General features: G+C 47.1%; 1 protein-coding gene across 1 annotated transcript in view; it reads right to left on the bottom strand.

Annotated features, from left to right (window-relative positions):
- grm5b (glutamate receptor, metabotropic 5b) overlaps window positions 1–12,617 on the bottom strand; it is a 598,451-nt gene that overhangs the window by 147,170 nt on the left and 438,664 nt on the right. Inside the window, exons 4-5 of the mRNA XM_078222796.1 lie at window positions 2,822–3,068; window positions 1,002–1,170 (exon numbers count right to left, since the gene is read on the bottom strand). Of these exons, the coding sequence (XP_078078922.1) occupies window positions 1,002–1,170; window positions 2,822–3,068 (416 nt within the window). The remainder of the gene's footprint in view (window positions 1–1,001; window positions 1,171–2,821; window positions 3,069–12,617) is intronic.

Genomic DNA, 12,617 nt, shown 5'->3' with positions numbered 1-12,617 from the left:
CCATATCACTGCGAGTGTGAAATTCTTATCATTTCTTTCTGTCCATTCACAATATCTATGGAGCAATTATAGTGAGTGGCATTGCAAAAGGTAAATAAAGTATTAGTTAATATTTAATGTGGAATTAACATTGAATATTTCTTTAACAAAAAGTGAGTTTGTGTACTGGAAAACAATAACAACATCCAATTAATGGCACAGAGAGACAGAAAACAAACTTTCTCATATTTAAGAGCAACTAAATCAATATGATCTTATTCAGCCAAGTTAATTGCAAAGTATTTTGATTTGTGTTTCTCTGAATAGAAATTTATTGCCCCGTTTTGGCGGGGAGGGGCTGTAAAACGAGGCGAGCTATTCAAATCGACTTTGGCAGGACTGGAAAACCCCATCGGCGGGAAGGGCCAGAAGATTCTGCCCCACGTATTTTCCCACATGGGAAAGTAGATTTTCAGAGCCAGAGAGATTGTTCAGCAGTAATGATCACTGCCCAGGCATTAAAAGCTCACTCACTCCTGAACGCACCCACCATAGAATCATAGAAACCCTACAGTGCAGTAAGAGGCCATTTGGCCCATCGAGTTTGCACCAACTACAATCCCACCCAGGCCCTACCCCCATATCCCTACATATTCACCCGCTAATCCCTCTAACCAACGCATCTCAGGACACTAAGGGGCAATTTTTTAGCATGGCCAATCAACCTAACCCGCACATCTTTGGACCACCTCTAACTTTGTCAGCCAATTTTTGTCTGGAACTAGCAATCAATATCATAAGTTTGTGCTGTTGCAGTCAATACAATATTGAGTCTGTGAACAAGAACTGAAACAGCACAGCCTGTGGTGAAGCCTCTGGATTTTCACACAGAACTGCACCTCAAAGGTTGCTTTCCGATTTAACCATGAAATAATGAGCGCTGAAAGAACTGCTTTTATTATTGCTGTAAAATCCAGGCAATTAATTTACATGATCTCTTTTAGAAAAGTTAGTCTACTCACTTTTATTTCCCCTTTCTCACATGGATCACTGCAGACGGACCGGATGACATGATTTTTACTGGTCCAGATTTCGTCATCATCTATTTTTAGCTCGCCGTTTTCCCAGCTTCCAACGTTAATATAATCAAAATATTCTTTGCCCAGCTTTTTAAAATTCATTATTTCATACCTAAATGCAAGAATAGTTTGTTAAAACAATCCCTCAGAATCCTGGAATACACTGGTTTGTAAGTTACTGTTTCCAGTTTGCACATTTATAATGAAGATGTGGCATTGACCAGTACCCCCCATATCACTGCGAGTGTGAAATTCTTATCATTTCTTTCTGTCCATTCACAATATCTATGGAGCAATTATAGTGAGTGGCATTGCAAAAGGTAAATAAAGTATTAGTTAATATTTAATGTGGAATTAACATTGAATATTTCTTTAACAAAAAGTGAGTTTGTGTACTGGAAAACAATAACAACATCCAATTAATGGCACAGAGAGACAGAAAACAAACTTTCTCATATTTAAGAGCAACTAAATCAATATGATCTTATTCAGCCAAGTTAATTGCAAAGTATTTTGATTTGTGTTTCTCTGAATAGAAATTTATTGCCCCGTTTTGGCGGGGAGGGGCTGTAAAACGAGGCGAGCTATTCAAATCGACTTTGGCAGGACTGGAAAACCCCATCGGCGGGAAGGGCCATAAGATTCTGCCCCACGTATTTTCACACTTTGACTTTACACGGGCACTTCACAAGGGCAGATTTACAATAAAGCACACCATGCACAGAGCCCCGAACGGCGCTGGGAGGGCCCCGAACGGCGCTGGGAGGGCCCTGAATGGCGCTGGGAGGGCCCTGAATGGCGCTGGGAGGGCCCTGAATGGTGCTGGGAGGGCCCTGAATGGCGCTGGGAGGGCCCTGATTGGCGCTGGCAGGGCCCCGAACGGTGCTGGGAGGGCCCCGAACGGCGCTGGGAGGGCCCCGAACGGCTCTGGGAAGGCCCTGAATGGTGCTGGGAGGGCCCTGATTGGCGCTGGGAGGGCCCTGAATGGCGCTGGGAGGGCCCTGAATGGCGCTGGGAGGGCCCTGAATGGCGCTGGGAGGGCCCTGAATGGTGCTGGGAGGGCCCTGAATGGCGCTGGGAGGGCCCCGAACGGCTCTGGGAAGGCCCTGAATGGTGCTGGGAGGGCCCTGATTGGCGCTGGGAGGGCCCTGAATGGTGCTGGGAGGGCCCTGAATGGCGCTGGGAGGGCCCTGAATGGTGCTGGGAGGGCCCTGAATGGTGCTGGGAGGGCCCTGAATGGTGCTGGGAGGGCCCCGAACGGCGCTGGGAGGGCCCTGAATGGCGCTGGGAGGGCCCTGAATGGCGCTGGGAGGGCCCTGAATGGTGCTGGGAGGGCCCCGAACGGCGCTGGGAGGGCCCCGAACGGCGCTGGGAGGGCCCTGGTTGGCGCTGGGAGGCCCCATCCTGGAACACTGGCCTGACTGAGATTTGAAAAAAAGAGGCGAAGCTGCTCATCCAATCATAGGCAGATTCCCCCTGCATTTGTTCAAAGTGAGCCTATCAGCAGCAGATACAGAACCAAACCAGACTGCGATTGGATGAAGGGAATTGTTTAATCACGGGTGTGGATAATTGTCAGCATTTTTCCTGAGGTTTTATAGTTTGTCTAATCTTTCTCGAATCGTGCTGAAAAATTACTACAGCAATTCAGTGAGTTGTTATAAACCATTGTGCAATAATTGTGGCCTGATAATCACAGCTGAAGCATTTAAATATAAGACGATACAAACGCTTATCGATTTTATAGATAGACTCTTAGGTACCTTCCTGGTGAATCTCCATTCTCGTCAAAAGAGATGATATCTCCAGATACGCCAGTGAAGTTGATTTTCATGAGGAAGTCCAACAGTATTCGACCATCGATTGGTTTCATGGCTTCACACAGCCCATTAACTCCAGGACAAAGGCTTTGTTGCATGTTGTGTAAAGCATGAGCCATTGAATAAATGGCATTTATCACAAATCCCATTTTGGTGTCTTGGACATACTGATCATGTAACGATTCTGAACCTGTTGTGAACAAGAATGCAGGAAGACTCATATTACAATTACTTGTCTGTTGTTTAATCATAAAACTGCAAACCACCATCAAGCTATTAATCAATAAAACAAGGGTAATAACTAAGCATATTGGGCAGGATTTTACGCCCTCGCTCAACCCGAGACCGGAAAGTCCCGCCTGAAGTCAACAGACATTCCCATTGTCCACCCCTCGCCCACTCAGATTCCCATGGTGGGCAGGGCGGTAGAATTCTGGCGATTAAGTCTATTAAGCTTACAGATAATGCAATTTGGTATATTGTCACATTACCATGGGGCCTGGTCACCTTCTCCACTCCTCATATTACCATGGGGCTCTGTGCATGCTCCTTTTACATAGGGTTAATACTTATTTGCCATATACTTGCTCCACCATCAATCAGTACTCTGATCCAACCCTATAGCATCACCTTCTTAGATCCATCTGCTTTACCACCTCTCGCCAGGTTTCAGAATCTCCTCCAAACACTCATCTGTGATGCTGTAAAACATCCAAATTCAACATGTGGCCTTGCTGCTCACTCATTGTTTTTTCCGACACCTTGTGAACTGGGTCGGGGCGCCTCTCTATACACAGAGTACTTTGGAAATGGTCTTGATTTTTATCTGCATTACTGGCTCAATAACCTAACAATACATTATTAAATCAAGAAAAACATGCTGCAAATGCAGGGTAAGTCAATCAAAAACATGAATAAAAAGCAGTATTAACTGGCATAATACTTTCGCCAACAAAGTTCATACTAAGTTTAAAAATATTCTTGTGCAGAATTATAATTTATTTGATTACAAAGTATTGCTGATATGTATCTTTTAACCACTACTGTCTGTCACCCTATCCATTTCCCCTGTATGGCCCTCAACTCGGCTTCGTTGAGTCCTAATGTGTCAGACTTGAACAGATATGGTGGACAACCAGTTTAGGCATTCACTAGCAGATCTAACTGGACCACACAAAGCACTGTCAGGTCCTGCTCTCATCCACCAACAGTGCTCCAGGATCAACCAACTTCTTTTCTCAATCACAATCTGCCTTCTTAAATTCCTCTCCCCAACTGCCTTCCAACCTCCCCTGCCCCATCCTGTCACCTCCACGCTCAACTCAAACAGCAAGTGCGAGGAGCTCATGCATTTCATTGCCATGAAGACTGAGGCCATTTGATCAACTGACTGCTGCTACCCACCCTTTTGTTAGTCCGAAGGCCAAACCTCCTCTAACATTCCCCAGTCCAGCCTTGAAACTGCATTTTTTCGCCTCCTACAATCTCTGAGTGTATCTTGTCCATAAGGCCAGCCTCTTGCTCTCTCGACCTTATTGTCATTTAAACTGCTGACCAGTCAACTGCTCTTCCTGGTTCCCATGTTGATTGTTCATGGCACTATCTCCTCAGGTATTGTTTCTGTCTTCATCAAATCTGTTGTTTCAAAAAAAGATCTTGCCCCTCCTCCGTCCTTGCCAGCAACTCGCTCTTTTCCACTCTTGCTTTCCCCCCCAAAGTTTGGAAGCATGTTGGTCTCTCACCAATACAAACAGTATCAGTTTTCACATGTACAGTGACAACACTGAGATTCACCTCACCTCAACCCCTTCACTGTCTCTAAACTATCAGATTGCTTGTCTAACATCCTATATGTGATGAATAGAAATTTGTGATCATTGGCCACCATCACCAACTCTGTTCCATAACCATCAACTCCATTTATCTTTTTAGCAACTATTGGAGGCTGAACTAGACTATTCACAACTTTTGTGCCTATTTTGACTCCAAGGTGATCCTGTACGTAACATTTCCCAGCCGGGCTATTCTCCTGCTGGAACTCTCATCTTCCTCACTTAGTTGCCTCTGGATTTGATTATTCCAACACGCGCCGGACGAGCCTCTCAACATTATACCCATCCTAAATGATAGGGGCAATGCAGCTTGGGATGCGGCCATTTTAGACATGCATTAAAGCATCTTGCAGCTGCAATGAGGGAAAATTGGAGATGTATGTTTCTCACTTTTTATTTGCGTTTCCTCGTGGATTTTAAGGTTGAAATTAATGCTGTACTTGCTGTAGCTATACAAAATATTCCATTACCTTTTTAATCAATTCAATCCAAATGTTTCTGCAGGCCCTTCAAAACCAATTGCCACAGCATGTTGGCAGCTCGCTAAATCCAACCAAGAACTGCTTTGAATGACTTACCACAACCAATGCTGCCTGATACCTGCTCCAGACCAAAATCAGCTCCACTGTTTTCTTGCTATTCCTCTTTTCTATATTTATAGATGTGGATTTTGCAAATTAATTTCACATTTATTTTGCTGACATCTACAAGCTTCAGGGGAATTTTCCCCCCAAAATTCTAAGTGTCACAGCAGTCTGAAAACCAAAATGTTTCACTCCAGTATTTTTCAGCGAGCTACCCCGCGCAATTTTCTCACACTCTGTCAACTTCTTTTGGCAGTTGGGAGTTTCACGCAGGAGTGGGAGGGGGAGGAAGGGGGAGTCCATCTGCAGACTGTTAGGCATGGGCCCTGACCTCCCATTTACCATGTACAAGTGTACATGGTATATGGGAAATCTGCCGCCACTCTCCCCGCCGCCCCCCCCCCCCCCCCCACCACAGAACCACCCCGCCCCTCCCCGATCGCCAACCCTCCCCATGAACCACCCACGGGACTGCCAGCCTCCTCATCATCATCGTCACCTCCCCCCCACTCCCCAATTGCTGGCCCTGAATCCTGATCGTCAGCATCAACCCCCAAGTGATGGCCCCACCACCAGCCCCATCCCCCGATGCAGGGATACCCCCTTCACTACACTCCGACCAATCTTCCCCTGCCTTGCTCTGCCCCATCAGGCCCTGCCCCCATCAGGCCCCACCCCCTTGGCACTGCCCAGTGCCTGGTGAGCAGTGCCAGACTAGCAGTGCCAGGGTGCCAGGCTAGCAGTGCCAGGCTGGCACTGCCCAAGGGGCACTGTCCGCCCCCACCCCCAACCACCTGGGGCTTTCAATGGCCTCTGGTCCCACTGGTGAAGATATCACAACTGGTCCCCATTGGTGGGGATCATCTGTGATCCTCGCTGGTGAGGACCTCCACCGGCGAGGTTGGAAAGCTAAGCAAGCCCAGACTAATACATCCCGGGCTCACTAATGATATTAAAATAAGCTAATATAGTGAAATCAGGCTCACGCCTTTCCTGGGCACGAGGCTGATTACAGCGGCAGGCCGAGGCTGGCAATATTGTGAGAGGTTAGAAATCAGGCTCGACCCTGATTCTTCGCCTCTTGCTCATTTTTCCCGGCCCGCTACACTACTCAACCAGTGCCGTGGGGTAGGAAAATCCTGTTCTTCATCTTGCAATGTAGAAGAAACACGCTTCTTCGCTTTTATGTTTTGCTGCCAAGGTGCTTTGAAACAAAATGTACCAATTTACAAAATATTTCAAATGAAAGAAATTTCAACTAAATAAATTGCTTAAAATGAATAGTAAGTTAAATGGTTCTATCACATTGTATCTAATGTTAACAAGGATTCTATTCAAAGCATTTTGAAGTAATCCAGATAATATGGCACATTATCTTCTGTGGTAATGAAAGAATAATAACAGATGTGAAAAGTGAAGGCAACACAATCATTTGAAGTGCCCTACAATTTGACATCCTTCCTACATGAACTGTTATGTTGTCCTCAGCTGCTTCCAAACATGTCAAAACAGGGACCACTGTTTCCCAATGTAAAGTATTGAGCATAATGCTGAAGTAATTGCCATTATCTAACTTAAGAATTGCATTCATTGCCAGTTGATGCTGCTGAGTCAGGGACATTGTTGTAGCTCATTGTTTACACACCCTGTTCCGCTCTGTGTGTTATACGCATGATGGTGCCATTGTGATGATGGAATGCAAGAAACCACGTTCTTGTTGAGTTACCTGGGATAACTGCGGTGGGCAGGGGAAGAAAATCAAGCAGGGAGATAATCCATCATGAGGTTTCTAGTAGTTCTGCGATTTTCTGTCAGAAACAATCCATTGACTCCGTTTACACTTCCTGCTGCCTTGATAAAGCAGCCAGCATAATCAAGGACCCCACTCTGCCCGGACATAGGGCAGGATTTTCCAGCCACGCTTGTCCCGAAACCAGAAAATCCCATCCGAGATCAAAGGACCATTCCATGTCCGCCCCTCGCCCGCTATGTTTCCCATGGTGGGCAGAACGGGAAAATTCGCCCCATTCTCTCTTCCACCTTTTCCATTGAGAAAAAGATACAAAAGTCTGAGGTCACGTACCAACTGACTCAAGAGCAGCTTCTTCCCTGTTGCCATCAGATTTCTGAATGGTCCTATCATATATTAAGCTGATCTTTCTCGACACCCTAGCTATGACTATAACACTATATCCGGCACCCTCTCCTTTCCTTCTTCCCTATGTACGCTATGAATGGTATGTTTTGTCTGTATAGCATGCAAGAAACAATACTTTTCACTATTTGGGTTACTTTGTATCCCAACACATGTGACAATAATAAATCAAATCAAATATTAAAATGAAATATGAATGTTAGAAATCTGTGATGTGGTGCATATCCCTTTAGTTGTCAGAGCAATGCTGAGCAGTGGCCGCTGTAGTGACTTTCCCTTTAAAGATCCATCTGCAGAGTAAGGGTCACATGAGCCAGGGAACCAATCGGGGAGCAGGGTGGGCGATCACCCTGGTGAGCGAGGGCTTCTGTACTCAGAGTCGCCTCAGGAGTTGATTGCAGCTGTCAGGATACAAGCCTCTGCATAGTTTTAACCTGTAAATAAACAAATTGTGTCTTCCCTAAACTGGTGAATGAGCATCTTTACAGCAGCGCTGGTAAATTCCTGACGCCCTTGGTTGCCATGGGTCAGGGATATTTAAAAGTTAAGTGCTGCTTCAGCAGCTGCAATCGATTGCAAGATGGTGTAAAGTTGTTGCACTTTTTTTCTTGTTAAATGATGGATTTGGTGATGGAGCTGGCAATTTGATTTGATTTATTATTGTCACATGTATTAACATTCAGTGAGAAGTATTATTTCTTGCGCACTATACAGACAAAACATACCTTTCACAGAGAAGGAAACGAGAGAGTGCAGAATGTAGTGTCACAGTCATAGCTAGGGTGTAGAGAAAGATCAACTTAATGCAGGGAAGGTCCATTCAAAAGTCTGATGGCAGCAGGGAAGAAGCTGTTCTTGAGTCAGTTGGTCCGTGACCTCAGACTTTTGTATTTTTTCCTGATGGAAGAAGGTAGAAGAGGGAATGTCCGGGGTGCGTGGGGTCCTTAATTATGCTGACTGCTTTTCCGAGGCAGCGGGAAGTGGAGAGGGAGTCAGTGGATGGGAGGCTGATTTGAAAATTCTGAAACTAGTCACCACAATACAAGCATCAATAAATGAAATGGAATTAATGTTGAAATAATTTGCTTTGATTGGGTTGAACAAGAAAGCTTCAATGACAGGTGAAGAGAAAAACGACCCATATTTGTTAAAAAAGGATGGGAAATGACTTATCTTAAGATACTATACTAGATGCCCAAGGAGGCTTCATTGCAAAAATAAAATGATAAATTTGCATTTGGGACAATTAGATCAAATGCTAAGCACTCATAAGAACATAAGAAATAGGAGCAGGAGTAGACCATCTAGCCCCTCGAGCCTTCCCCGCCATTCAATATGATCATGGCTGATCTGAAGTGGATCAGTTCCACTTATCCGCCTGCTCCCCATAACCCTTAATTCCCCTACCGATCAGAAATCCATCTATCCGTGACTTAAACATATTCAACGAGGTAGCCTCCACCACTTCAGTGGGCAGAGAATTCCAGAGATTCACCACCCTCTGAGAGAAGAAGTTCCTCCTCAACTCTGTCCTAAACTGACCCCCCTTTATTTTGAGGCTGTGCCCTCTAGTTCTGGTTTCCTTTCTAAGTGGAAAGAACCTTTGCACTTCTACCCTATCCAGCCCCTTCATTATCTTATATGCCTCTATAAGATCACCCCTCAGCCTTCTAAACTCCAACGAGTACAAACCTAATCTGCTCAATCTCTCCTCATAATCTACACCCCTCATCTCCGGTATCAACCTGGTGAACATTCTCTGCACTCCCTCCAAGGCCAATATATCCTTTCGCAAGTAAGGGGACCAAAACTGCACACAGTATTCCAGCTGCGGCCTCATCAATGCCTTGTACAGATGCAGCAAGACTTCTCTGCTTTTATATTCTATCCCCCTCGCGATAAATGCCAACATCCCATTTGCCTTCTTGATCACCTGTTGTACTTGCAGACTGAGTTTTTGCAACTCATGCACAAGGGCCCTCGGTCCCTTTGCACAGTAGCATGTTGTAATTTTTTTCCATTTAAATAATAATCCAATTTGCTATTATTTCTTCCAAAGTGAATAACCTCACATTTGCCAATGTTATACTCCATCTGCCAGATCCTCGCCCACTCACTCAGCCTGTCCAAATCTCTCTGCAAACCTTCCACTTGTCAACATTGTCAACACTGGGTCTGAGTACTTATACATACATTGAAATCTCAATCTTGTTGCGTCCATTTAATGAGCATAACATGGGCATGATGAATTAAATATTTAGGAAACGCAGCCTTGTATCCCAAGAGCATCTGAGAAATGTCTAACTTGAAATTGGGCAGGCCACTTACAGGCTTCTCTTGCAGCTGCTTTGTGGTGAACCATAGATGGTTATCACTATGGGTACTTGTACATATGTTACTCTTGTTACTGTTGGGGTTAGGGTTGGGGTGCTCCACCTGTTGGCATTGTTCTGTGGTATACTCCGGTTGGCTCCGTCTCCCTATAAGAGTATAAAGGTCACTGCACTTCCTAGTGACCCTTTAGTCTGGGATTGTATTGTTAAGCAGTAAGCTCCATTCTTGTTGCGAATAAAAGCCTTTATTTCCCGGGTACGATCCAGCCTCCCGAGTGAATTAATCGCGCATCAAGTTTATTAGCAACAAATTTTGTTTGAAGAGAAACAAAAATCATGGAGCAAATGTTAAAACCCGATCGGCTTACCTTAGATCTGCGTGCCGCTGGAGCGTCGAACACTTTCGACCATTGGTTGAAGTGTTTCCAGGATTATATCGACGCCTCAACAGCAGTCCAAAACGACGCCGACAGATTGCGGGTCCTCCACGCAAGGGGAAGTGACACTGTGTATGCAACAATCCGCGATTCACAAGACTACAAAGGGGCCATCGAACTACTTAAGAAGCTGTACAATAAACCGCCAAACGAGATTCATGCTCGTCACCTACTAGCCACTCGACGGCGGCAGCCCGGCGAAACGACGGGACAGTCCCTGCGCGAACTTCAGCAGCTAGCCAGAGCCTGCAATTGCAAGCCAGTGTCGGCTACTCAATACACTAACGATCTGATCCGAGATGCGTTCGTGGCGGGAATCGGCTCATCCCATATTTGCCTGCGGCTGCTAGAGCAAGGTAACTTGGACCTAGCTAAGACGGTGGAATTGGCTGATGCGATGGAAATGGCCTCCAGAAGTCTTGAAACTTACCCCACCGACCACGTGGGAACATCGTGGCAAGTACAGCCACCGACTCAGCTCTACCCAGCGGCTCCTAGCAACTGCGCGATCGTGCTTTCAACATCGGACCTGACGGCGGCGGCAGCTCCAGGTGGCCCACAGTGCTATTTCTGTGGATTGGCGAAGCACCCTCGTCAGCGACGTCCGGCCAGGACGGTATTTTGCTCCGCGTGTGGGAAGAAAGGGCACTGTGCTAAAGTGTGCCGAGTGAAACCACCTTTGAAGCCAAGCAGTGCTGCGTGTGACTCTCCAGGATCTGTCTCCTCGTCTCCGGCTTCGTCGAGGTCTTCAACCACGTGCGATTCACGAGCGCCGCCATTCCTGAGGACGACGACGCAAGACACGTGCGACCTGCGAGTGCCGCCACTTTCAACGCCATCGACCACGTGCGATCCATGGGCGCAGCCATTTTGGTCGACACCGACCGCAGACGACCAGCAGGGGTCATCATCATCGACCATCTCAGCTGCCTGCAGTTGCATTCAAGATTCAATGGTGGCATCAATCATCCTGGACCAGGCCAAGCCTCACAGACTCGACAAGTCCATGATGGACATAGAAGTAAACGGACGCCTGATACATTGTCTGTTTGACAGCGGGAGCACGGAGAGTTTCATTCATCCAGACACCGTGAAATGGTGCGGTCTCCGAGTACAGACTGTCAGACAGACAATTTCTATGGCGTCGAGGTCCCGATCTGTTACCATTCTTGGGAGCTGCGTGGTAAATCTAACGGTGCGGGGCACAGTTTATGAGAACTTCAGGCTCCTCGTGTTACCGCACCTTTGTGCTCCGGTACTCCTGGGACTAGACTTTATGGTCCACCTGAGGAGTGTGACCCTGCAGTACGATGGGCCACTCCCTCCACTTTCAGTGGGAGAACAACAGCCTCCAAATTGCCCAGCGCGCTCCACGTGCAGTCTCTCGACACTCAGAATCACCCCGCCGTCTTTATTTGAAAATCTCGTGCCAGGCTGCAAGCCCATTGCAACTAAGAGCAGGCGTTACAGCGCTGAGGATCGGATCTCTATTCGATCTGAGGTTCAGCGGTTCCTCAGGGAAGGGATCATTCAACCTAGCACCAGCCCATGGAGAGCACAAGTCGTGGTGGTTAAGACTGGAGACAAGCCCCGGATGGTCATAGACTATAGTCAGACCATTAATAGGTACACGCAGCTGGACGCATACCCTCTCCCACGCATATCTGACATGGTCAATCAGATTGCGCAGTACCGGGTGTTCTCCACCATCGACTTGAAGTCAGCCTATCACCAGCTCCCCATTCGCCCAGAGGACCGAAAATATACGGCCTTTGAGGCGGATGGTCGTCTCTACCACTTCTTAAGGGTCCCCTTTGGCGTCACTAATGGGGTCTCGGTCTTCCAGCATGCAATGGACTGAATGGCGGACCAAAACGGGCTACGGGCTACCTTCCCGTACCTGGACAACGTCACTATCTGCGGCCATGACCAGCAGGACCACGATGCCAACCTCCTAAAGCTTTTACGCACTGCGTCTCGCCTGAATCTGACCTATAACAGAGAGAAGTGTGTATTCAGCAAGCGCCGCCTAGCTATTCTCGGATACGTGGTGGAAAACGGGGTCCTCGGCCCTGATCCAGACCGTATGCGTCCCCTCCTTGAACTTCCCCTACCCACTAGCGTCAAAGCACTGAGAAGATGCTTAGGCTTCTTTTCGTATTAGGCACAGTGGGTTCCCAATTATGCGGACAAAGCCCGTCCGCTCATAAAGTCTACCTCTTTTCCCCTGGCAGCAGAGGCTCGCTTAGCCTTTGAAGGGATGAAAGCTGACATCGCGAAAGCCACGATGCACGCTGTCGATGAGTCCATCCCCTTCCAGGTGGAGAGTGATGCATCTGATTTCGCCCTGTCCGCCACACTTAACCAGGCGGGCAGGCCCGTCGCCTTTTTCTCTCGC

Source organism: Mustelus asterias, chromosome 10 (genome assembly GCF_964213995.1).
Source record: "Mustelus asterias chromosome 10, sMusAst1.hap1.1, whole genome shotgun sequence".
Lineage (NCBI taxonomy): Eukaryota > Metazoa > Chordata > Chondrichthyes > Carcharhiniformes > Triakidae > Mustelus > Mustelus asterias.
This window is presented reverse-complemented; position numbering and strand designations above follow the sequence as displayed.